The 25,622-nt window shown below is 31.6% G+C and overlaps 1 protein-coding gene across 1 annotated transcript; it reads right to left on the bottom strand.

The window, feature by feature from the left end:
• Positions 1-823: 823 nt before the first annotated feature.
• LOC110095578 (TRAF-type zinc finger domain-containing protein 1) lies at positions 824-22,594 on the bottom strand. The gene is made up of 5 exons (XM_020821178.2): positions 22,311-22,594; positions 8,086-8,221; positions 2,359-2,496; positions 2,150-2,277; positions 824-1,208 (listed from the first exon to the last, which is right to left on the bottom strand). Exons 1-5 carry the CDS (start codon positions 22,352-22,354, stop codon positions 995-997), a joined length of 660 nt encoding a protein of 219 aa, XP_020676837.1. The 5' UTR covers positions 22,355-22,594; the 3' UTR covers positions 824-994.
• Positions 22,595-25,622: the final 3,028 nt, after the last annotated feature.

Below are 25,622 nucleotides of genomic sequence, written 5' to 3'. Positions count from 1 at the left end.
AAGATTACTGCAATCCGGGTCAATATGTCCGTTTATAGCACGAAACTCAATGTATATTAAAATTGAAAATTTTTGAAATAAAATTTAAAATCATTCAAATTCTCAAGTTTAATGAACTTATAGGCCTTGAGATGAATTCAAAGATTTCAAAAGTGATCTGATGCACGCCCAAATTTATGAGAATGTGGTTGAAAATTTTGGGACATTAATGGAAGAGTCAAATCATCTTTAAATTGCATATGCTTAAATTAAAATTGTTTCCGTACAAAATAGATTCAATGGTTAACATTTGATATATGCCATCGATATCAACTCTGACTCCTAACATCAATACAAATATTTGTACTAAACTTATTAATTTTTAGTATTCTCTCCTTAAAAGAGAACAAAATATACTGCAAATAAACTCTTTTAAAATAATTCTGTTATAAAGCTCTTCCAACTTCTTATGATATCAATCTCTCTGGCAATTATGAGAATAGACATCATTATAATCAATGATGCATATTGACATAATCATTTAACTGATACAGTTCTTCTTTAAAATTTTCGCATAAAAATTCAAGTATCTTTTATAACTCTTTTATCTATATATGTCAGATTTTCATACAAAACTAATATGCTAAAACTTCTCTACTGCAACAAATTTTCTAATACACGACAAATATAATAAATAATCAATCAATCAAAATCTATATTATCCTCAGCTCAAGACCATATATATATATATATATATATATATGATCAAGATGAATTTGATAACTAGTACATTCATCACAAGTGCATGAAAAAAAATAAAGTAGAAACATTTAAATAAACCACAAAAATATGAAATGTGTTCACCACTATTAAATATATATAAATGTCATTTGATATTTCATTATCTGAAGATTTAAATAACATTTTAAAGCTTTATCATAAGAGAGCGAAATATAGAAGGGAACTGATATACATCACACTATATTCTGTTTTTTTATCATTCTGAGCCTCAGCCTCAGCCTCTTCTTGATAGGAAAAAAGATCCTATGAGCATTGCAAACCCTGCGAAGGCAATCGTGTACATTATTCTCCTCTTGGATGAGCCACGTGTCCTCCTCCTGCGACCAGCTTCTTCTCCAGGCTCATTTTCTTCATTTCTTCTTACAGAACCATCAGAGTTGTTTATTTGCCTCCTCCGAATACCTTCACTGTCAACCACCGACTCATTCCTGTATGGACATATGGGTACATGAATACATCAAAAAAAAAAACATTTCAGTCAGATATGAATAGGGGACAAGCATAGTCATGGAGAATGGCTAAGGTACCTTTGCCGCATTATTTGATCCAAAAATCAATACTATTCATCTTCGTTCTTTGTGATAATCATAGGTTTCGTTTGTGATAGCTTTCTTACTGCTTTCTAAAGCGGCCTTTTAGTACAAAATTTCAAATTCAAAAATTTTTTGTGCTAGAAAGCTGCTTTAAGAAGCGGTAAGAAAGCCGTCACAAACAAAGCCTTAGACTTGCATATATGCATGGAAGCAGTATGAATGTATGCAAATGTAAATACGTTCATGCTTATACGATTCAATTTAGGTTTAGCCTAATCAAAGAACACACAAGTAAATGTAAGATCTCAACTCTAATCAAAGAAGTCTGAAGTTGGTGATTGGCAGTTCTTAACCAACCACAGTACTTCAAACTCATCCTTGATGGAGACGGGATCTTTTGTTTTCCCACTGCATGAGTTCCTACTTCTAGTAGTGGAAGTTCTAATATCATGTCTTCACAGAGAATGAAAAATTTTGTATCACAAAATCCTGATTAGAAGAATAATTAGAACGAGTATGAAAATCTTTAAATATGATTTGAAATGATTATAATATTAATAATTTACATATGACACTCATCTTAAACCCTAAATCGAAGGATTCTGGGACTCGTCCTAAACAAAATTTAATTAAGGCTTACTCTGACCCAATGTTTTCGGGGCGAGAGGCGCAATCAGTGAGAACCTATCTCAAGAACTACTTTTGACATTTTAGGATTTTTTAAGGATAGAGATTACACATCACACTAGCATATTGACATTGACAGTACTGATGCCAAAGAGAGAGAATGTGTGAAGGATATTTTGAATTTAAAAGTTCAAATTTAACAAACTTACCCAGAGCCAGAAGATTCTGTTACACCATTTGAATGAGCCTGGCAGTAAAATTCATGCGTAATGAGTTGACGAAGCCTAATGTACTTGTTACAATTATGACAGAGTTCTGTTCTGTTCCCACATACTTCCTGAGAGAAAATTAGCGTTTTATCAAGACATTTGAAAGGATGAAACTTACATAGGGTGCCAAGTTAAGTTGACTTAGTTACCTGATGCTCGAGAAGATCAGATGCAGGCAAAGGAAACTCACAAAATTCACAAGTGGCAATTCTTTTTGGGCATTTTTCATCCTGATGAATAGACCAACCTTCACGCTCAATAGTTTCACTGCACAGTGAACAATCTATCTGTTTGCACAGAAAAAAAAAGCAACCAAAGCTCAAACATTCCATTAAAAAAAGGGGTATTCGATACAGTTGGTTAAATTCGAAATACAAAATAAAAGGTGTACTCAGTGCGTGACATGTCCGATCAGCACAGGGCTTTGGAAAGATCGATGTACGCACTCATACTTCTACTTTACAACAGATTTGTTTCCGTAAATCGAGCCTAAAACTCTAGGCTCTGGCAAGCAACACGTTCTACGTACAAACAACATCAAGGACTTGATACACTTAAGAATGTAAGAAAGGTTGTGCAATTATTTATGAACACATTTTGGAAGCTATAATATAATGAGCATTGACCTTTTCTTTTTTCAAAATGGATGATGTTATGAACATAGAAATAAATCATCGAAGTAAAAAATGAGCATATGCATGTGCACATAGTTGCGTGGATCAAGTTAATCAAATCATTGTAAATCTGAAACGGGTTCAGAATGTCGCCAACACTAAGCCAGTTCGCTAAAATCTTCAAATTGCTAAAAGAAGCTTCTTATTAAGGCTCCTAATCTGCTCATCTTTGAATTATAAAAGTTGTGAACTCTCCCATGGAATACAATAATTTAATTCGTCAGTTCTCAAGAGCAACTTTCTTCATTACAGCGAAATTGTTATAAGAACTCGCCAAAGTAACCGGCTTACTCATCTAAAAAGACTCATCAAGGGAATTCATCCAATTGAACTCAATTTCAATGTTAAACTCTACAAAATATGCCAATCACTAGATAATAGTCAGTAAACAAGACTTATTTGTTTTAGAACAACTATCATCAAATCTTCCAAATGCAATTTAACTTATTATTTAATTATAGACATTCCTAAACACTGATCTAAATTCATAAACAAGGGCTCATAGGATGAGATCAACACAAGCTGTCACATCAATCTTGTTGTATATTCTGACTCAAAAATCTAATAAAATTCTCGAAGCTTCTCTCTTCTCACACATCAAGTATGTATATTAATAATATTTTGATATCACCCACAAATGTTATGATGAACATCGACAAATTTACTATAGAAGGGCCTCTAGTATTTCCCCATAACCAAAATGAAGACGAAAGTATTAGAAAAAGCAGAGAAAGTAAAAATGTTTTGAATCCATGTAAATTCTATTGGTGTCTAACTCAATTTAAATAAGATTGATGTCTAGCACCAGAATCTTCAATAGGTAAAATTTCCTCATGAAACTGAGTATATAAGTTTTCTGGAAGCTAAAGAGAACCGGTCAAGCATATAAAAGTACGTGGTCGGCTCTGTTGTGCAGGTTAATTGGCAAGCTACAGTGAACAGTAAACATTGTTGCTAAAGTTTCGAGTCTGAAAAAAAATCCAATATATCAACTGCTTAATTTGTTTTTTCCGGCAGCTAAAATGAGAACAAAAATGAAATAAAGAAACTAAAGAACTTGATTTGCACGTGACGAACATAATTCAAATTACAACGAAGGATTGTAGTACTAAAGGTTTCAAGATACTTTACAGTTCCATGGAGTATCTCCTATATGAAAGTAAAGCCATTAGTACAAAAATTATCTTACGAATATAATCAAAGAAAGACAAGCGGAATTTAGGTTACTCTTTTTAGAAAGAGAAAATACATGTATTAGGAGAACGTTAATTCTGCGAATTGCTGTTCAGAAAATAGTGATGATTCAACCAGCCAAAGACCCAGATTGCCTTGAGAAAAGCTTCTTTCTGTAAATGTATTCAGTTGCACTTAAGCTGCAAACTGACAGAATACTCCACATATCTACTTAGCTTCTGCATAACAAATCTAAGACATTTAAATCTAACACATTAAGGTATTGCTTCATTTTCAAGTAATATTGGTTGATAATAATTAATATCATTCGATCTTAATTCTACTATTTAAGATTTTTTCTCTTCATAATATTTTCTCTATTACTCTGGTTTTCAATTTATTTTAGAACATAATTCACGAACAAGAACTGTTTTATATAAAAGGAACATGCATGAAGGTATCTCACATTGAAGACCCTTTTTAAGCTTTTTCATAATAAATACAAAGGGAAATGAACCAAATGTTGAGCTTCAACATATTAATTGGAAGCTTTCTATTCATCCCACAAATATTCGTACTAGTTGATGAGCCATTATGCATTTCTTTAATAATTTCAACATAATTTTGAGGGATCTTTTTTTTTTTCTTAATGCACATCAAATAAATTCTCATTATATTCAATCTTCTCATCTCAAAAACAACAAAAATTATTAAAAAAAAAACTTTCTTTACTAATGTATACTTTTCTATCAATTGTCTTTAACATAAAAATAGCCTTCTCTATCCATTGCCGTAACATAAAAATAGCCTTTCTGTAGAAGTTTTTAGCATTAAAACAAATTGAATTTTCAACACCATCGTAATTTTTCTATTTATGATTCATAACTGTTTGATAATTTTCCGGTATAATTCATAAGCTTGATACCCCTAGAATTATCACAAGCATGAACATCTCTTTAATTCATAAATATTGCTATAATAATATTTCGTTCCAATCATTTGGTCCATCTCGATCTTCAAACTTTTTATTAAACATATTTAACACTCCAAATCTCAATAGGCATCTGATTTAAATCCTCAGTTTTTATGCATCCACATTAGTGCCTACTCTACTCCATTTTATTGGATCATCTTATAATATACCCTAACACTTTATTCATTATGCTCTTCCAAAAGAATTTCTATGTTAATTCTCACATAAAACAATTTTTTTTTAAATAACAATTTCATCTTTCTTGATGCCTTCATCTTTAACAAAGACCTAATATATCTTCAGATTTTTTATATATATCCACATTCGACATTCCATAGTAGATACTCTAATTATATCAATCACCGAATGCTATTGCTTTTGCTTCACTTAATGCTTCCTTTATAAAACTTATAGCTTCAGCATAATCATTTTGTAAAGGATGCCATTTTTATCACTCTTTAAAAGCATTTATTATTATTACTATTATTATTAATATTTTGTATATAATTATAATTATAAAGATAAATTTCTAAATAAGTAAAAGTCTAAAATAGTCCCCCTATTATTGATAAATGTCCAATTTAATCCCAGAGTTTCGCATTACTCTAATTTAGTCCCTCAACTATTAAAAATTGAGCCAATTTAATCCAAAAGCCTAAAATAAGAGTTAAAATTAACTCCAAAGTTAAAATTAACTCCAAAGTTAAAATATGAAGGGTAGTTTAGGTACTAAATAAGGATATGAGATTATATTATGTATATCGTTCAATTTTATTATTTAATAAATTATAGTACATATTAAATCTATAAAATAATAAGGGTGAATAAATAGTAAATTTTTTTGAAGCAAAATCTAACATGATAAAAATTACAATTTCATATCATTTAAATATAATAAAAATATCACAAGCCAATTTCATATCATTTAGTTCTTTAACAAATCAAATTTAATTTATGTTTTAATTTTAATTTACATTTTAAATGAAAATTACTTATTAATTATAATTTTAAGTTCCGTTAAAAAATTACAATTAAAAAAATAATATAGCTAGAAAATAATTTAATTATGAAATAAATTTTAATTTTAATTTTGATTATATTTTTAATTATTTATGAGTTATTATTAATTACTAGTTTTAATTAACATTATTAATTAACCATTATAAATAATATAATTAAAATTTAAGTTAATTATTTATTAATTACATCATATTCTTAATTAATTTTAATTAAATTAGTTAAACTAAATTAATTTGTTTCTATGTTATATTTCTTTGACGATGCCTATTCTGCTATCTTACTATAGCCAAAAGTTTGCTTTTCCTCTTCTCTAGCTGTTTGTTGCTCTTCAACATCATCTGCTTTGCGTGAGAGGTAGCGTTTTGAATGAGTCACTAAATAACTTCTTCGCCTCCTTTGATAATGTTCCTTCCTGTCGGATTTGAAGTCACACCTCCTCGTCGTTCTTCTGTAGGATTGGAAGCAACTACGGGGGCTTGCTCGTTGTGAAGGTAGCCATCTTTCTTACTATATCCAAACAGCCCCGTAGGGTGTCTCGCTCGCCATGCATTATATGTCTCGCAACTGCACATAAATCTGGAATGTGAATCGAAGCACGCCGCACCGCATATCGCGAGCGAGCAGACATTGTCTTGCTAGCTCGCATTGTCTTGTTCGCAGCTTCTCCCTCACACAATTTGGTCTCCAGGGCTTACAACAAGAAGATGAGAGAGCATGTAACAAGTAATTTTACCTAAATTCCTAGAAAAAAGCAAAGCTAGCTCTCCAGCTTTTTCCATTAATTTAAAAGACAAATTTAACCAAAGGACCAAATTGGATAATTTTTAATAATTGAGGGACTAAATTGGGGCAATACAAAACTTTCAGACTAATTTGAGGATTTTGTAAATGATACTATTCTATCACTCTTCAAAAGGATTTATTATTATTATCATTAATCTTTTGTATATGATTATAATTATGAAAGATAAATTTATGAATCAATTAATTTTTCTACGACAAACTTCTTAATGGAACTATTCATTTTATCCCACATCAAATTTGGCGCAACTAAAGAATCAAAATTTTGATCTCTTAAAAGCCTATCTTTAAAAATTAAAGATTCACACATTTAAAGTTTCAACACTTTTGTCCTAGGTCGATTATTATTTTTTGATTAGTTTGTTTATGTTTTTAAGATATATATTAGCGCTACTATTTGCAAAAAAAATATTTCTTTAGATAAACAAACTATTTGTGATTTGATAGCTGAACTTTTCAAAATAATTAGGAATTCTTTTCTTAAAGCATGTGTTTGCTATCTAGTAAGGATCCAAGTCTGTGTGGATTTGAGTATTGATGATTATGACCTACACATATATAATCATTTCAAGGATAAGAAAAAATGGTTCTTTTTAGATTTTAATACATCTTCTATACTTCTTGGAGTTTTAAATAAAGTCATACTATGATCATAAAAAACAATATAATGTGAAATTCATGGGCCCAACTCTAGTGAAAGGTTATTAGCCTATTATACATCTTCTTTTTATGGTTTCATACCATCAACATCAATTATTATCAGCCTTATCCCAACTATTTGAGGCTAATTTTATGAATTCCATTCTTCACTTGTTCCGACTAATTGTCTTGCACAATTTTTTTGAGCAACTTTTACCCTAGTCACCTTTGATCGACAAATTTTTCTCCAAAATTGATGATCTTAATTTTATCTACTGATCTTATTGGTTCTTCTATTTTTCTTTGTACATATTCAAACAGACAACATTTTTTTTCACTATTCTATTTTTAATAGATGTTACTGTCACTATCTCAATAATCTAATATTTTCTCAATCATTCATAATTTTATCACATTCAACTTGACATTCATATTTTTCCCATTTTCACTATAGTATCGATAATAGGTGATTATGATTTCATTTGATGTTCATAATTCAAATATAAATTACTTAATATCAAACAAAAAGGAAACCTCTCATAAAAATTAAATTAAAACTTTTAACAAAAATGAAATATTTGTTATCAACAGTATACCGGAGCATGGCTTTCTTGGAAGTGTTCGTCAGCAAGCTTTATTGGCACAATTTCACCACAAATTGAACATTTTTTAAGATTCCGTGAGCAGTGAGCATCATGCAATTGAATGTTGATCGTTGGGATACCCTTCTCACTGCAATAAAGAATGAATCATTAATGACATTAGGCTAGCTTCATAAATAAAATATGAAATGGTATAGAATTATTTGGCTTTCATTACTCATATTATTGCACAATCAGAAATAGAAAACAAAGAGCAATACATATTCACACAAAAAATTTAAGCTAGCATTTTCTAGCCTAAAATCTTTATAAAACAAAAAGTAAATAATTTTAAGTGCCAGCAAATTAAATTCCAGAATCAGGTGCTTCCAACCAGAGTATAATATGGCTTATGTAAACACATTCATGGTCATAGCCTATAAAAGAACTGAATATCAAGATAAATTAAAAAATAGAAGCAAGCCCGGAGCAAAAATTTTTATTAGTGGGGGCACAAATTGATTACTTTTAAAATACTCCTAATATTTTTTTGAGTGATTTCTTTATCTTTCTATTTAATAGTTCCTAGTGAAATAGTATTTTAATTTTTAAGAATATTAATATTTATTTTTAAAAAACTTTTAAATTCTATATCCTATATTCTACTAGTTGTTACACATAAATCTATGATTATCTTGTTTCATTTTAAATATTTGAGTATTAATTTTAAAAAAATAAAATTTATAATATACACATATTTTATAGAATAATTTTTAATGATGAAAATTTGTGGTTTTTCTAACAAAGCATTTTTGAATAAAGATATCGATGGCAATTCTATTTCATATTAAAAAAATTTGCATAAAAGTTTTTTTATTTAGTTTTGTCAGATTTAAGGATAATTTAAGTAAAAAATAGTAAACACGATTGTATAGAACCTGGGTTCAATTCCTTACAGGATTAAAATGATTTTTTATATGAACCCAAAGGTGTTGAGTTTGATTCCCGATGCTGTTATATGAACCAAAAGGTGTTGAATTCAATTCTTTTCTAATTTCTATGTAAAAATAATTTTTTATATTAATTGTTGTGGGCTTTTTCATTGATGGGTCAGTGGAGGCCATGCCCCCACTGTAGCTCGGCCATTAAAATGCAGGAAATGCATCTATCACTATATTATGCTTACATTGCATATTAAATAACTACAATGTGCCTAAAGGAGATTTTTGGGCATGTACATATTTATAGAAGTAAAGAAAAATACACAAAAACAAACATGCATAAATATCCAATTTCATTTTAAAGGATAGTGGTCAATTCCAAGTACTATGGTGTAACACCAAGAGCATAAGAAGCAAAGGGATGATAAGAAAGGCCAAACTATAAGGACTCAATCCAAAAAAATTGTAGCTGAGTATGGAGAAACCATCACCGAGAGAAAAATAAGAAGTTAGGGAATTTTTAGTTAGTTTTCATATTTAAATGTTATGTGAAATATAGTATATATGTTAAACTTTATGTATTATATGTACTGTGTGATTGTATAAAATTAAAATTTCAAGATTTTTGAAGCTTAAATTCTAAATGATATGAGGATACTAATATGTTATAAAAGTGATATTAATTAACTATTTAATTAATTATAATATTTACAAAAGGAGGGCCGACCATGGAGCTTAGAAGTGGTTATTCCATATGATGATTATTTCATATGAAGGTAGTTACATGTGGAGGCCGGCCGCTATAGCTCTTCCCTGCCTTCGTAATTTGAGTGCTTTGTAAATGCTTACAAATTGTGTTGTTCTCTAGAATGATATGGTTAGAATGTTTGCAAGCTCATTTAGAGTCAAATCTAAGAGGCTTAAGCTTGGTGGTCAGCCATAAAAGAGGGTTTGGTGATTTTCACTACACATTCACTTAGGTGAATGAATGAACATTGTATCTTCTATAATATCCTTAATTCTCTATTGTGAGGGTTGTTTTTATATTATTTTAGCATTAAAATCCACATACCATATTTTGTCCCATATTCCATTATTAATTCCATATGAAGTGGTTGGCCAACCAAAGGCTGAAACTAGACCTAGTTTAGTTGCGGTGGTTGTTTGGTAACCTAAGACCCCAAAATTTTTTTGAAAAACTTCAATTTATTCTTAACACATCTCCCTTCCACCCACAAGTGTTTTCTCTGAAGTTCTCTCACTAAATGTTGTGTTTCTTACAAACCCCAGCCCTACAAAATCAGCCAGATTTTTGTTTTTCTGTGCATAGTCATTTCTTAGATTTAAAAAATATATCAAAATTTTTTTAAAAAATATAAAAATTTTCAGATCACAATTGGACTCTGTCCATTAACCATTACAAGTGATTTCATGGTTTTTGGAAGAGTATTCAAGGAGTTATCATCATTTTAAGTTAGCCTAGTTCTCTCAGATTCCCTTGATCTAAACCCTAGGCCAACCTCTATTGCAATCCTCTCCTTCGCCCCACCACCAAATTAACTCTACCATCATGTTCCTTGTTTACTTAGGCATCTTGAGAAGGGTACTCTAAACCTAATTGAACCTCTCAAAGTGGTCTCACTTTCAAGTCACACAATACTTCTAAAACAATCTTAAAACCCCATACTTTCTTTGGGACAGCTTTTTGATTACTTTTGTGATAGAAAAAGTAGCTATGAAAAAAAAATTTCTATATGACCATTTTTTTTTCTATTTTTTCCAAAATTTATTAAGAAAGAAATGCTTTTTTGACAAATAAATTATAAACTATGATTAAGAAGTTTTTAAAAAGTTATAACAACAAATATACGCTGCCCCAAGCGATGGTGAGATTTGAGCAATATAATAATATGTGGGTATGTAAACCTTGTTGGTAAAGCGTTTAGAGTAAATAGTTTGCAATGAACCGATTTAGACTGGCCGGTTCAATTGAATGGGCCAACTTCTTATTAAATCGCAAGCAAACAAGGACGAAATAGAGGGATAGAAACTGCGACCCAGTAGAAGCCGTCCGTGCATATGCAATCCAGATGAGTCGGTTTGTAGTTTTGAGCGAGATTACGTACGTGGGAGTAAATTAATAATACACGTGAGAAATATCAGTTTCATTCATTCCAGTAGAAGAAAATGCAAAAGAGAAGGTTCTATCGTGAGAGGTGGCTAAGAGGAAAAGGAACTAATGTTTGTTGATTTTTCCCATTATATGTAAATCCTTCCGAATTACTCTTCTAAACAGTGAGAAATATTTAATTAAAGACAAAGGAAGAGATTGAAAGCATAAAGGAAGAAGAGGAGTATAGAGAGGAAGAGTAAGAGGAAGAAACATGAAGGTATGTTCATTGATTTTTTTTCCTGTGCAAATTATCATATGATTTCTAATCTAAGCAAGAAAGAATGCTCGGTTAAAGGTAAGGGAAGAAAATCTGGAAAAAAGAGAAGAAGAATTTGAGCTTTGGAATTTCGTTTTAAGGAAAAGTAAGTGATTTAGTTTGAGGTTATATATTTTCATTTCTCGTTTCTTTTGTTGAAGAAATAATAAAAAATATATTTTTATTTTTATGTTGGAAGAATCCAAGTAATATAAACTTTGGTTCGACAGTGGAGTAAGAAATAATTTCAAGGAAGGGAAGTTTCGGTGAGGTAATCATTTTAATTTAATAGGAATTTTGGAATGAATTAGAGCCATAAATGCTATGGTAAAAGATGTATTTGAAATTTTTCTAAGATGTTAGTTAAATCAAGTTAATGATTTGTTTTGGATTTTTTGTGAAATTATTAAGTTGTCAAGGGCTAAATGATGAAATTAATATCAACAGTGAAATATTTCATAATTGGGAGAGAGGAGCACATTAATTATTGAGATTTAAAGATTGAAAGGAATTGAACAACCGCAAAACAAATAAAGTGGGTAATTTCAATTGTGTATATACATTTTATTGTTGAACTTCTATTTAAATTTTAAAAGGTAATGTTTAAATAATTATTTTACTTATATTTTGATGTTATTATGTGTAAGGTGATTCAAATGCATATGTAATGATAAACTTTTGACATGTGTATCAAATACATGATATTTATGGATATAAATGCATATGTAAAGGAAATAGAATGTGAAGTTGAAAAATATATATATGATACTTATATACATAAGAATTAAAGTAAAGAATGAAGAAATAAATGATATAACTTATAAATTATAAATAAAAGCATGAATGAACAAATGAAAAGGGAAAAAGGATATGCATGCAAATTACAGGAGTTCACTCCTGTATGGTACTAGCTAGGAAAGCAATATACCCATACACGTTAAATGAAAATGGTTGTACCTTATTGGTATATTTAGACGATACTCCAATACTAGTTAAATTGGAAAAGAAAATAATGTTAAATTGTTATGATGATATGTATATGATATGAAAATGTATATAGACGATATAAAAGAAAGAATGATGAAAGAAAAAATGATATGAAGTATAATAAGTGTTATATGAATGTTTATATAAATTTTAATATTTTATAAAAACTAAGAAAAATAATTTGTATTGTATTTTGTACATGTTTAGATGTTATATATATAAAAGTTATATGTAGAAAGATTATCCACTTAGCTTATATTGTAAACTCAACCTATTAAACTAATATTTTCAGGTAAGTTTTTAGAGAAATAGAAATGACTGAAGGGAGCAGTATGTTTATAGAAGGCGGCGCGCAAATGAAAACATGAAGTTTATGATTGATGTAAATATTTAGTATGAAAAATGGTATGAATAGTTTTATGAAAATTTTGTAATATTGACTCTTCAGTTGTATTAAGTTGTATGTAATTTTTTTATGAAATGGAATGAAACGTTACGTCCGTCCGACTTTTCGTTCTCGTCTCATTAATTCGAGTATCCAGACCGGGTCGTGATATAGTTAATTGGATTGATCTTGTCCCATGCACGTTAATAGTTTCAACTTAATAGTTGAAATCCAGTTTTCAATTTTCAACAAAGTAAAACATGCCAAAATTTGGCTCGATCTAACTTATGATGTCAATTCTGCATTTGTAGTAGCAAAAATTCCAATTGAGAAATAAACGTATGACCACCAAGTAATATAGAATCAGTGCATACTGATCTCATCTTATGCGCACAACTGGAAACTGTTCCAGAAATTAGAACTGCAGGATGGAAACAAACCTGTTAGGCTTGAAACCAAATGCATGACTTAATGGTTATAACTTCGGAAAGCTTTAAGATGGATTTTATTGATTTGAATATGAAGCTGATTAGCTATTCAAAATCCACTCCTATTTGGATGAGGCTCACGGTTTTCAAATAAAAGTATGGTAGTTGTTGCTGGATTCATCCTCATGAGGATAAAGGGTTCATGCATACGATTTTCCATGTCGTGTGGCATATTACTTGAGCAGAGTCGTCTAAAGTCATATTCATAGAAAAGTATTGTGACGCACATGCAGTATACAACAGCAGAAAAAATCAAAATCATGTTATCACATGCAAAGCACTTTACAATGAGGGTAGAGATTGACCTGCTAAATATCTCCCCATTAGTTCTGTAGATTGTGTATGCCAAAGGTGTTTTGAAGGGTGAGAAAGTTTCACTCAAACATCTCAAAATATTTATTGTCAGCATTCATTCATCTTCCGAAGGAAGAACATGCGAAGCTGGATGGATTTTTCTTCGTTACGTGATGAATTTAGATATAAGTTATGGGATCCAAAGGATGATAAAGTTCTTAGAAGCCATGAGGTGGAGCATCAATATTCTCAAGTAATCCAAGATGATGCAAGCTCCATCCCTTCTTGGATTATAGGGTTGCAAGAAAGATGACAATTGAATAGCGATGACAAAGCTATCAAAATGATCAAAGCAACCTTCGACAAAGTATCCAAGCAATGATCACGTAACACTAGCCAATTCAAGAGAAATACTTCAATAAGTTGGATGCACAAGTTTATCAAATGGAGACATACTTCAATCACTACGGGTTGACACTCCAGGAGAACTCTTTTGCCAATCTAAAACTCACCAACGATGCATTGGCTTGCTGAAATGCCCATCTTCAAAGTGGCCAACAAGAAGTCATCTACAGACTCTTCAAGAGGATGCCCCAACAAGAATTATACCCAATGGAGTATGAAGAAGATAGGTGGGGAATTAGCAAGTCTCATCCAAAGACTTGGTTTGGAGACTACTCCACACCCATACCTTTACTCTCTCGGTTGGATCCACAATGATACAAAGACAATGATTGATAAACAATTTCAAATCCATTCATCATCACCCATGGATTCATAAATGAAGTACTGGTAAAGTAGTCCATCTTAAGATATATCATACCATCTTTGGCAGCCCTTCTCTTTGGAATTGAAATGCAATAAGCTTTAGGAGGGCTCAACAATATCGGTTTACCAAGGATGGCAAAAATTATTCATTGGATCAGACTAGCGATATTTAACCCAAGGACTTGAAGGTGGCAGAATAAAATGATAATGCTTATTGCAACCAAAAGTCTAGTTTTATCTTCATTCAACGAAAAAACTTATATGATAATGCTTTTTCAATGACTCTTAGGATGGAAGAGGAGGAAGATTTACTTATGAGAGAACATGCAACACACTTTCAAGAACTAAATAAATTTTCACTACAAAGGGTGGTAGAGTCTACTACTCAAATAACTTCATAGAAGAAACATAATGAAATGTTCCTTTTGACGCAAGAGTACAAACAAGGCACCTATCTTCACCTAGTCCATAATCAAAAGGCCTTTTTCATATTAAAGATGATATAATTTAAAACATTGAGTTATACCAATTAGACAATTTTTCCCATCAAAGCTATATGTAAGGAAATTACAAAAGGAATAGGTGTCGGGTGCATCATCTACCAAATGGTACAATCAAGAGCACAAGAAAGCCATCTTTTCTTGTATCTTCACCAACTAGATTCATGGGAGTAAATCTACTTCTCAAAAGGGGATACATAATCCTAATACCTACAGAAACTAATTTTGACTTATATGTTGTCATATATGTGATCAAACCTTCCCCACTCTGTCTTTCATAAACAGTTACATTCATGCCTTGATCTTTGGTATTGTCTACTCTCTCCTCTATGAAGAATTACATTCAGGCTTTTTTTTTTAAGATGGAGAGGAGTAAAAATTGGAATTAGCACAAGGAGGAAATATTAAAAATTTAAAAAGGAGCGAACTCACCAAGTAGTTTGGCATATTCTACCCACCCACATTATCCTAGCTTAATCTGTAGGTCTTTTTGTAAATTGGATACGCAAAAACCGCGCACGCAATGGAGAGCCATGGAATTTGTGTTTTGGTGGGGCCGTGCAAAGGGAGTAAACGGCCTATATAAGTTTATATTGAGGAAGAAGGATGGCGTCCAAGGAGAATTCAGATAGGTGTTCTTCCTAAGATTAACTGGTTAGCTATAAATTCTTTAGTTTAGTTGATTGTTATGTTAATTATTTTTGTTTTTTATATTTAAATGTAAATTAGTTATATGTTTTTGTTCATGTTATTAGTTTCAAAATGAAATCACAGATTATGTAAATGTTAGTTTTTTTATTTTTTATTTTGAGCAGCTTCTCTGTTTTGTTTTTTGGGTCATGGTGTAGTAGGTTTTTTTTTTTCAGTTAAAATGAATGTTACTAAATATGTTATAGGAAATTAAATATACACACTAAATATTGTTATGTTACCAAATAAATATTACATGTTTTTATTATTTAACATGGAATATTAATTATTAAAAATTACAAAAAGTATTACAGGAAATATGTGGATTATTAGAGTCTATTTTGTAAATGTTCTTTTTGCTAAATATATTGCAGGAATATTAAATATTATATGTTCTATGTTTAATTAATTATCAAATAAATATTGTTATATTATCAGATTAACTATGAAATTAAAAAAAAAAAGTTCTTATTGTTTAAGATAACTAGAATTTCTATTTAGAAATTAAGAAACAGCTTTAAGATTACATAAGCAATTATTTTAACTTAAATTCACAGAATATTACAAATATATATTTATTTTTAGTTTAAACCTCTGTTTAAAATTGCGCAATTTGACCAAAAAATGCCTCGAGGCTTACGCAATTCTTCACCTGGCTGAGGCGTACGCCTCACCTGGACTGAGGCGCGCCTCAGAGGCGCAATTGCGCAATTCTGGGTGAGGCGTACGCCTCACAGAATAGGCCCCACCCACTTAAAATGAAACCTCTTCCTCCCTTCATCCCGCACGGTCTCCCTCTTTTCCGAAAAAAATCGCTTCCAGCTCTCTGTTCGCGAAACCGAAGGCGTCCCGCACGGTCGGCCATCCTTCCCGCCGCCTCTCCCGCCGGCGCCTCTTTTCTCCGACGAATTTGAAGTGTCCGGCCGCCTTGTAGGAGAAGTCCACAAACGATTTTAGGTTTTTTTTTTTGACTTTTTGGTTAGATTTTTTAAGTGAAAGAAATTCTAGGGTTTTAGATTTTTTGAAATTTTTTGTGTGATTTTCGATTCTTTCTTATTTTCCATTATTTTCATATATCATTTAAATGTTTTTATTGTAAGGTACAATATTGCTATTATTTTCCTCCTTAAACCCTTAATTTTTCATTTACGCAATTCTGTGTCCGTGAGGCTTACGCCTCAGACCGCCTCGAGGCTTAATTACGCAATTTTAAACCTTGGTTTAAACTAATATCAATTCTCAAGTGGCACTTAGACTCTTGTCCATATGCGTGGTAATATTTGAGCCTGTTCATTGGTATGATAATTGAGTAGTTTTTAACAAGTTGAAAAAACTTGATCTAACTTAACATTCTTGAGATAAGCATCAACAATGAAGCCTAACCTTCAACCATAGGAGCAATAGGATCAAAGAGAAGAGACGAGGAGGATTAACTTAAGAGATGAAGAGATAAATTAAGATTTAGTTTAATAAATTATTTTATTTAAATTACTTATGTTATTTAAAATATAGTTTAATAAAATATTATGAAATCTTAGATTTTTTTAATCCTTTGTTGTATTATATTTATTAACAACGTTTGTTTGCTCGAGTCTAAAGGTTTTCGCTTGAGTAGATCTAAAACGGAATATATGGAGTGTAATTTTAGTAGTAATAGACCTTTTATTAGATTTAAACGAGAATTTGACTTTTAATAGGACACAATGGAGAAAAAGTATTCATGTAGCCGACCCCACATAGTGGGATAAAGGCTTGATGTTGTTGTTTATTTGCTCACATTTAGTAATCACATAATTTTTTGCTACTCGTTTATAGTTGTCGCTCTTTTTTGGGGGAAAAGTTATATATTTTTTTTTTATTTTTTTAATAAAAACATAATCTAGGGGGGAAAGTTATATCTTTTATTGCCAATTATCCAAAAAAAAAAAAAAATTAGTTAGGTAGAATTCATTATTAGTTATCTATTAAAATGATAATTTTAAATCCATATTTTAACTAATCATTATATTCTTTGAGTAATTAAATTAAATTATAATCATAAATATCAATTATTGAATGATTCTCCTAATAAATCCCTAGCTAATATAATTAATTAGATATATTGATCATCTATAGTTAATTTTATTCCTATGGAATAATTTTAATTAGCAGCAATTATATAATATGAAATCCTACATAATCATCTTTTAGCGTAAGGTCATTCTTAACTGTTTATATCAAGTAGGTGAGCTGAAGATAGAATACGGGAGATCCCAGCCAGCAGCACAATGTCATATAGGGACAAACTAGATGGACTGCGGCAAAATCAGGTTCAAAAAGCTATCCATTAAAAGCTTAATAGTTTTTTTTTAAATAGTCACTTATGAATAGAAGTGGTTATGAACAAGTTACAATGATTCCGTATACAAAGGAAATTTTAACTGTGCTTCCTCAACAATGTTGAGTTGGTACGGAGATATGAACAGCACATGTCCCAATCATTAGTTGGAAGCATGCCGCAAGGAATTTGTCGGACTAGCTCATGAGGCAGTCGAGGAAGTTTAGGTCACCAATATTGAGCCTATGGAGAGAAGCTTTAAATGGATTAATGGACGAGACATGGCTAACATAGAATGGACATTTCAGTATCATGCATATATTGACTTGTGGAACAATAGACGAGCATATCCTATGGTTGTACTTCCACCGAAAGGGAGTGGTAACTAGGACTTGGCTGCATACTTGCGATGGTATAGATCTCGGGCATCCATTTATTTGCTGAAGCCACAAACTGAGCCACCTGAAATAATATACCCAAGATCACCAGGCTAGAGATTGGTGGTGCATATAGTGCGTTGTATGCATCATACACTGGATGTTTACTTTATTATTTTTTATCCTAAAATCTTAACAAATTTGATGTACCGATAAACTAGGTGGACTACTATATGCGCACTAGTGACATCGTGAAACTACTTGCTGGAGGCTATGGGGAGAATGCAAGCTCCACGCAGTTGTCCATAGACAAGATCGTAGAGTTATCCACTAGAGTAAGGAGATCAGTGTGGATTGATTACAGTGCCTTCGATACTACAACCAATGAGTAAGCCTGGATTAGGGGTCTAGAAGGTCAACATTATGTGATCTATCAAGCTTTATAGGGAAGCGTAGATGAAGATCAACAGGCAAAATCCACAAAGGTCAGCAGCCACCTCGATGCACATTGATGACATAGAACCCCCCAAACATTCCATTTATATGGGCTATGACGATAATGACATAGCATCCACATATGAAGTAGGCTAGCCCTCAATGGCATGGGGTCCATACCCGTCATCCACAGGACCTACATCACAACAGTGAAGCCCCCATGATATATAGGTTGAAGGTACTTTAGATTACTACCACATCAGCCACTCCTAGTAGCCACCTTCATATTCATCATATAACATGTCTATATCTAATTGGATGATACCATTAGGCTTACCCTCATCCCCAACGCAACAAGATATACTCCTACAAGGTGTGTTAGTCCAAGAAAACCCACATTATCATGGGGATGAAAACTTAGATGAGGATACACAATTCCAGAGGCAAACTCGGCGGCACCGACTCGATACACCCCAAGTACTAGTGCTATTCTGTGGGGCCGACAGATGTAGCTTTTGATTTTTTTTTATTGTAGCACATTTGTAACGATGAACGTTGCGCACATATCTTTGTATGAAATATAAAATCTTTTTATCTTTACATATCTTGCTTTTTTCACAAATTTAATATAAGATCTAATTTTTAATATAATATAAAAAGTTAATAATACAATTAATTAGTTATGTTGTCAAAGATTATGTTAAATATCTCTTTCGTACAAAGCCACCATTTTAATAAACAAAGAACTAGGTCTTTACAATCACCTACATAAAGTTATGCTCAAATATTTGACAATAACTATTAGTATCATAGACAATACAATGAAATACATGCAACATAAAGAAGATTGCAAAGCATTACTTTTTCTTAAGCAACATATGCAGACGAGTTTAGAGTTGAATTTGAGTTGAATAACAACCGAACTGAAACTAGAACTTATATTGAAGATCTTGTAAATCCGCTCCATTTAAAAACGTTATTCTCTTACCTCCAGGTAATAACTTCTTCATTTGATTCTTATAGATGTCCAAAATAAAACATTTCTCAACTGAAACCTATGGATGGTAAAGAATAACGTGCTTAATATCAAGTGGTGGTCTTTGAACATTAACCAAATTACTACCTTCGCTTTCACATCATATCTTATGATACCGCATCTGAAGAAAGTAAAGACCGACCAAATGATGATCATGTTCCGAGAACTTCTCTTCTACATATTTCCAATCAAAACCATTTAAAAAATCTCCTATCTTATTGTTGTCTATCATCATAACTTCAACATGCAAATATCAAAGTAAAGATTTCCTATCGTATTTCTAGACATACATGCAATACCTAAAAATTTCATTTACATTCGACTTCAACTCTAACGAGCTATAAGAAGACCTAGTCATACAATATTGTATTTGTGTGCTTGCATTATCCAACAATTCTTTCGTGAGCATGCCTCTAGTCTTCTCTAAACTTGGTCAATATATTATGAAGAAAAAATATATAAATTTGAAGAAATCTACTACAAGAAACTCCACTCAATGTTTAATCTCACCTGCATATGCATCAATTATCTAATAGAGCTTAAAGAAACTAGATATTAACACTCAAATAAAAGATTATATTTCTATAAATCTATTCCATCTACTACAAGAATAGTTGATTAGATATTATAACTTTACAACTCACCTAATGTGACAGGTTACTACCAGTAATAATATCAAATAAATATCCTTAATGAACAATCAGACAATAAGTACAGAATCTAATGCTATAGATAACAATTGTGCGAGGATTCTAATGCTATCAAAATTGTTCAACCTTTAATAACCAATGCATATTTATAATATTTATATTATGATAAAATTTTTAAACTTTGGAAATTAATAATATATATTATTTTTAATAGCTTAAATTAAAATTATATATATTAATATGAATATAATAATGATTATAATTTATTTTATGTGTTAGTAATTCTCCATTATTTTCTACTACTAACAAATTCTATTATACCCACTTAATTCTTTAAATTGACATTACTAATTAAATATAGTCTCCTCTCTTAAATCATTTATTTTAATTAGTAATTAATTACAATCTACTATGTTAATTCATTAAATTCTTAAATTCTTAGTTCATTGGATTAGAAAATCGGAGCAGCAAACTATACAACATTTAATGCACTAAACAAATTGGTGCATTCAAAGGAATGCGCCAAAACGTATGCGACATTCATTTGAATGCTCAACAACATTTAGTGAATTCAGTCCTTCCTAAGGGGCTGTTTGGTTAAAAGAAAAGTGAATGCATTGCATTCCTAACGCATAAATTTTGAACTTTTGGGTGTTTGGTTGGATGAAAAGCAAATCCAAAGTAATGTAAATGCTATGTATTCCATCCTAGTTCATTTTTTAGGTAAAACGTTCTCGCATGTTTGTGCGGAGAACGATTTACACTGGGCCCACCGTCGGCCTCCCCCCGCCATTGATCACCTCCAACCGCTGCCCGCCATTGATCATCTCCGGCCGCTGCCGCTACCGGCCACCTTCCACCGCCGCCCTCCACCGAACATCATTGGCTGCCTCCAACCACCGCCGGCCACCGCCCACCATTGTCAGCCACTGCCACCAACCACCCCGGGCACAATCATTTTACACTTTACATTGCATTCATTTTACTTCAAAATAAAAAATAAAAATAAAGCCATGCATTCCATCCAAACAACTCCAAAGTATTTCTTTTACACTGCAGTCATTTTTGAAGCAACCAAACAACCCCTAAATTAGTTTGGTTTCTTGCTCTTTTTGCTAATTAAAATATTCATCTCTCCTTTCTAAAATTTACCCTTACATTCACGTATGTATTAATACAAGGAGAAAATCTTTTTGACTTCTCATTATTGTATCATGTGCCATTAATGGAGAGAATCTCTTCATCTACTTGTTAAACCCCTTGTAATTATCACACTCCTCCACTCCTACATAATTAGGGGTATGATCATAGACTTGAAGCATGGCTGGAGTTTATAATCCTTATTCTAATGAAAAAAATCTTGGCGTCTGGAAGTCCAACAAACTCCATTTTCTTGCAATAAGTGTTTTTATAATGAATTCTTTTTCAATTAATCCCACGTATGATCTTCTTCCTCACTTTACTTAATACAACAAACCCTCTTCCTTAGGTGCTTACAAACATTTTTAAAAGAGTTCCCCAGCTCCATTGTCAACTCTCCCACCCTCTTTTCATGCGGATCTGTTTCTTAGCTTCGTCTCATTTTTAGTAGGAATCGCCCGGGAAGAAGAGATGGACGAAATAAAATTATAAGCAAAAAAGGTTTGTACCCCCTTACTCTAATCCCATGATCCCATCTACCCTTCCAAAGACAATCTCATACTTATTCTGAGGATCAATAAAAATTGTCGAAAAACTACAAATTTGAGGTAAATATCACAATCGTTGCACAGATGAATCTTTAGACAGGAAATACAAACTTTTACCACAAATCATTTGCAGCTGTAACAGAGATGAGCAGCTATAGAGCAATCGAGCTTAAAAACAAAATCAAACAAATTAACAACCAACAAAACACCTCTACTCGATATTATTCCATCCCTAGCAAAAAGGAGAGATTTTACCAGTGGCTGCAGATTGTTGTCATTGAATCAGAAGCCATTGCCATGGAAACCAGCAGTACAGATCCGATAGAGAGATCGACTATAAAAAAGATGGAACCCTAACACGATTCGATGGTGCCCAAAAGATTTCGAGCTTCTTGGAGTCTGCTTAGCTTCGATATTGAAACGTAGAAGACCGACAAGCTGCGGAAGAAGAGGAAGCCCAGATTGGACGGCGCATTGGTCAACAGCTTACCAAATCGGAAGAGTTGGTTTGATTTGGAACAACCAAGCTCATTATTTTTAGGGAGGAGAATTTCGACAATTCATATCCTTTATCTCTCCCTCTCTATCTCTATAAATATAATTGACTAAAACTTCATTTTTATATATATTTACATATTACAAAATTTTATATATTTATATCTATATTTAATATCTAAATTTCTATATTTATTTATATACTATTTTATTATCTAAATCACATTAATATATATGTATTGAATATATCTTTTATATTAAATACAATATTATAAGTGCATTTTTTATGTGATTTAGAAATATGAGTAATAAATAAGTAAATACAAAATTTAAGATATTTTTTATATAAATACATACAAAATTTATTTTATATATGTAATTCTTTTTTTGAATGAAAGCAATAGTGCTTTTAAAATAAAAACTAACTTATATTATATTGTCAGTAAATTTAATAATGCTTGATTAGTAATTGATATTGTCTTTAAAAGCTTAAAAAATAAATGATATAAAAATGGTTATTTCTATAAATAAAATTTTGTATATTAAAATGGCAATACCTAAAGCCATGGGCCTCCTCCTAGAGGTGAAGGTAACATGACTTTGAAGAGATAAGGCATGAAGATCTTAGAAAGTGAATCACACTTTTATTAAAAAATAACTTCTATATTTTGAAAATATCTTTCTATAAATAAAAATTTTTGTTAAAAAATAATTATTTCAAATTAATTTCTTGATAAAATAGTTATTTGTTTTGATTTTTACTCAAATGAGGTTCGATAAAATAAATAGATTTATTATCTGTTAGAATTCGACTCAATAAAGAGATAAAGAGATCGTGATCATCTTATATTCAAATGATGACTCGTTTGAAATTGAAATGAATGGGGGATTCATGATTTTTTTGTATAAAAAATTTGAAAAACAAATTAGAGGTTTACACTAGTTAAAATAGTTTCCAATGATAGTAAATATGAATTACAATGGACTTTATTTCTTTAAACTTGAAGAATGCATACATATAATGTAAGTAAACTATATTGTTTCAATTATCTTTAGTGTTGGGCTTACAGTAAAGTTAAGATTTGGGTTATTCCTTCTTCATAGATAAAGACAACACTATCTAAGGGCAATGGGTGAAACAATGCTAAAATTTAAAGGAGGCCATTAAGGTGACATGACCTTAATGCGATATTGCGATGGCCAAGGCAAAAGGATCATTGAAAGTGATTAAGGATAGTTAAGATGGACTTTCTTAAAAAGGTGAAGATGGCATTACCTATAAATGGCAAACAATGCAACACATAATGATCATGGAGACAAGTAAGAGTAATCAAGATGGCCTCCCTTTTGGAGGTGAAGATAACCAAAATATAGTGTAAGAGGTTGATACAATTTACTTAAGGGGATGTTTGGATGGAAGTAAAATGAGTGTAAAGTAAAGTAAATTTAAAATTTTAGCTTTTTATGTGTTTGGTTTGACACAAAGTAAAGCAAACTAAAATATGAATGTATTTAAAACTCCCTGCCTTAGTTCATGTTCCATGTAAATTAAAATTGTCTGATTCAAGCAAAAAAGGAATTCACGAGTGCGGGTGACCAAAAGTTATGCATAACTATGGGAATTCTTCCGCTGGCTTCATGAATAGGGGTGAATTTGATGAAAGAACATCATGCTTCATTTCCCTTCTTAGCTCCCTCCGTCAAGCTCTCAAACCCCTCCCTTACCCACCATCACCAGACCGTCGAAGGAAAAGCAAGCAAGGCCTCAGTTCTCTCCACAATCAATGAGTCGATGAACCCCCAGATATCGAAGATCTCCACACCAACGTAATTGGCCTCCATGACTCCATCCTCTCTCGCATCCGCCTCGACTCCTCACCTGATGGTGTCAAGCTGTGATGGTGGTGCGATCTTAGAGGCTGTTAGGGCATTTGAGTATGTGGTGAAGACGATGCAAGGTAAATGGCAACTAAAACTTTTGGTGGTTGATCTGATTCTGGGTTTGTTAACTTCGTCGCCTGATCCGTTGGGAGTACAATTCCTAAAAATTAGATTCTTCATTTCATTTGAAACAATGGAGAGTTCTAGCTATTGGAGAATGAAATGTTTGAAGGTTTTGCTATTGCTTATTTTGATTCCATGGGAGGAGTTCGAGCTTAAGCACTAACAGATTATGTGTTTTCAGTAGAGTATGATTAATATGTAAGAGGATGCATGTAAATTATGTGTTTTTCTTAGAAACAGATGTTAATGTTTATGTCTTTGTGTTCATTTGTTGAAGCTTTATTAGTTAGCTTGTGCTTTATTTGATGTGCTTAAGTTGTTTAATGAATTCTAAGTGTCTAAAGATGTAATTTAATAAAATAATTTATAACACCTTAATTCCTCATTTAAAATTAATATTCTCTTAAAACTAATCTCTTGTGGTGATATTGTTTTTGGTGCTAGAGCATCATGTGATGGCAGTGGGTGCATATCCCTTGTTCTAGCCCGATCAACTATTCCCTGAAGTGATTAAAAAATCTTGATTCGATCAATATGATCCCAGAGGTCCACCACCTGAAATCTTAACATCCTAGAATCTCTGCTCAGCTGCTACGTGGGTTGGTTTGAATGGTTGGATCCCTTACTATGCTTTGACAAGCTAATTTTGAAGGACATGAACTTGGATCAAGTTAGGGCAAAGGAGGCATAACTTGCTCCTCCCCTGGGTTTCCCACTAACCTGGCTACCTCATAAATATCACTAATTAAATTGGGATGTGGCCCACCATAAGTAAATCCCCTAAAAATATATTAGATAGAATAAAAAATAATTATCCCAAAATCCACAGCATATCCTTTTGAATATAGAAATTCATAACCGCTTTATTAGTTACCTCACTAATATTTATGATAGGAAGCTTCATAGAGAAAAAGTAGTGCCATGGTTGGGACTCCTGGGTGAGGATAAAAGCAAAAAAGTTAGTTATTTTGTCTTCTCTTCTCTTTCTCTTGGCATTTAAATCCCTCTAAGTTAGGTATAGAATAATTTCCTTATAGTCTATAGTGTAGAAAATTAAATACTCATCTC

This window comes from Dendrobium catenatum, unplaced genomic scaffold (genome assembly GCF_001605985.2).
Source record: "Dendrobium catenatum unplaced genomic scaffold, ASM160598v2 fragScaff_scaffold_1125, whole genome shotgun sequence".
NCBI classification, from domain to species: Eukaryota; Viridiplantae; Streptophyta; class Magnoliopsida; order Asparagales; family Orchidaceae; genus Dendrobium; species Dendrobium catenatum.
This window is presented reverse-complemented; position numbering and strand designations above follow the sequence as displayed.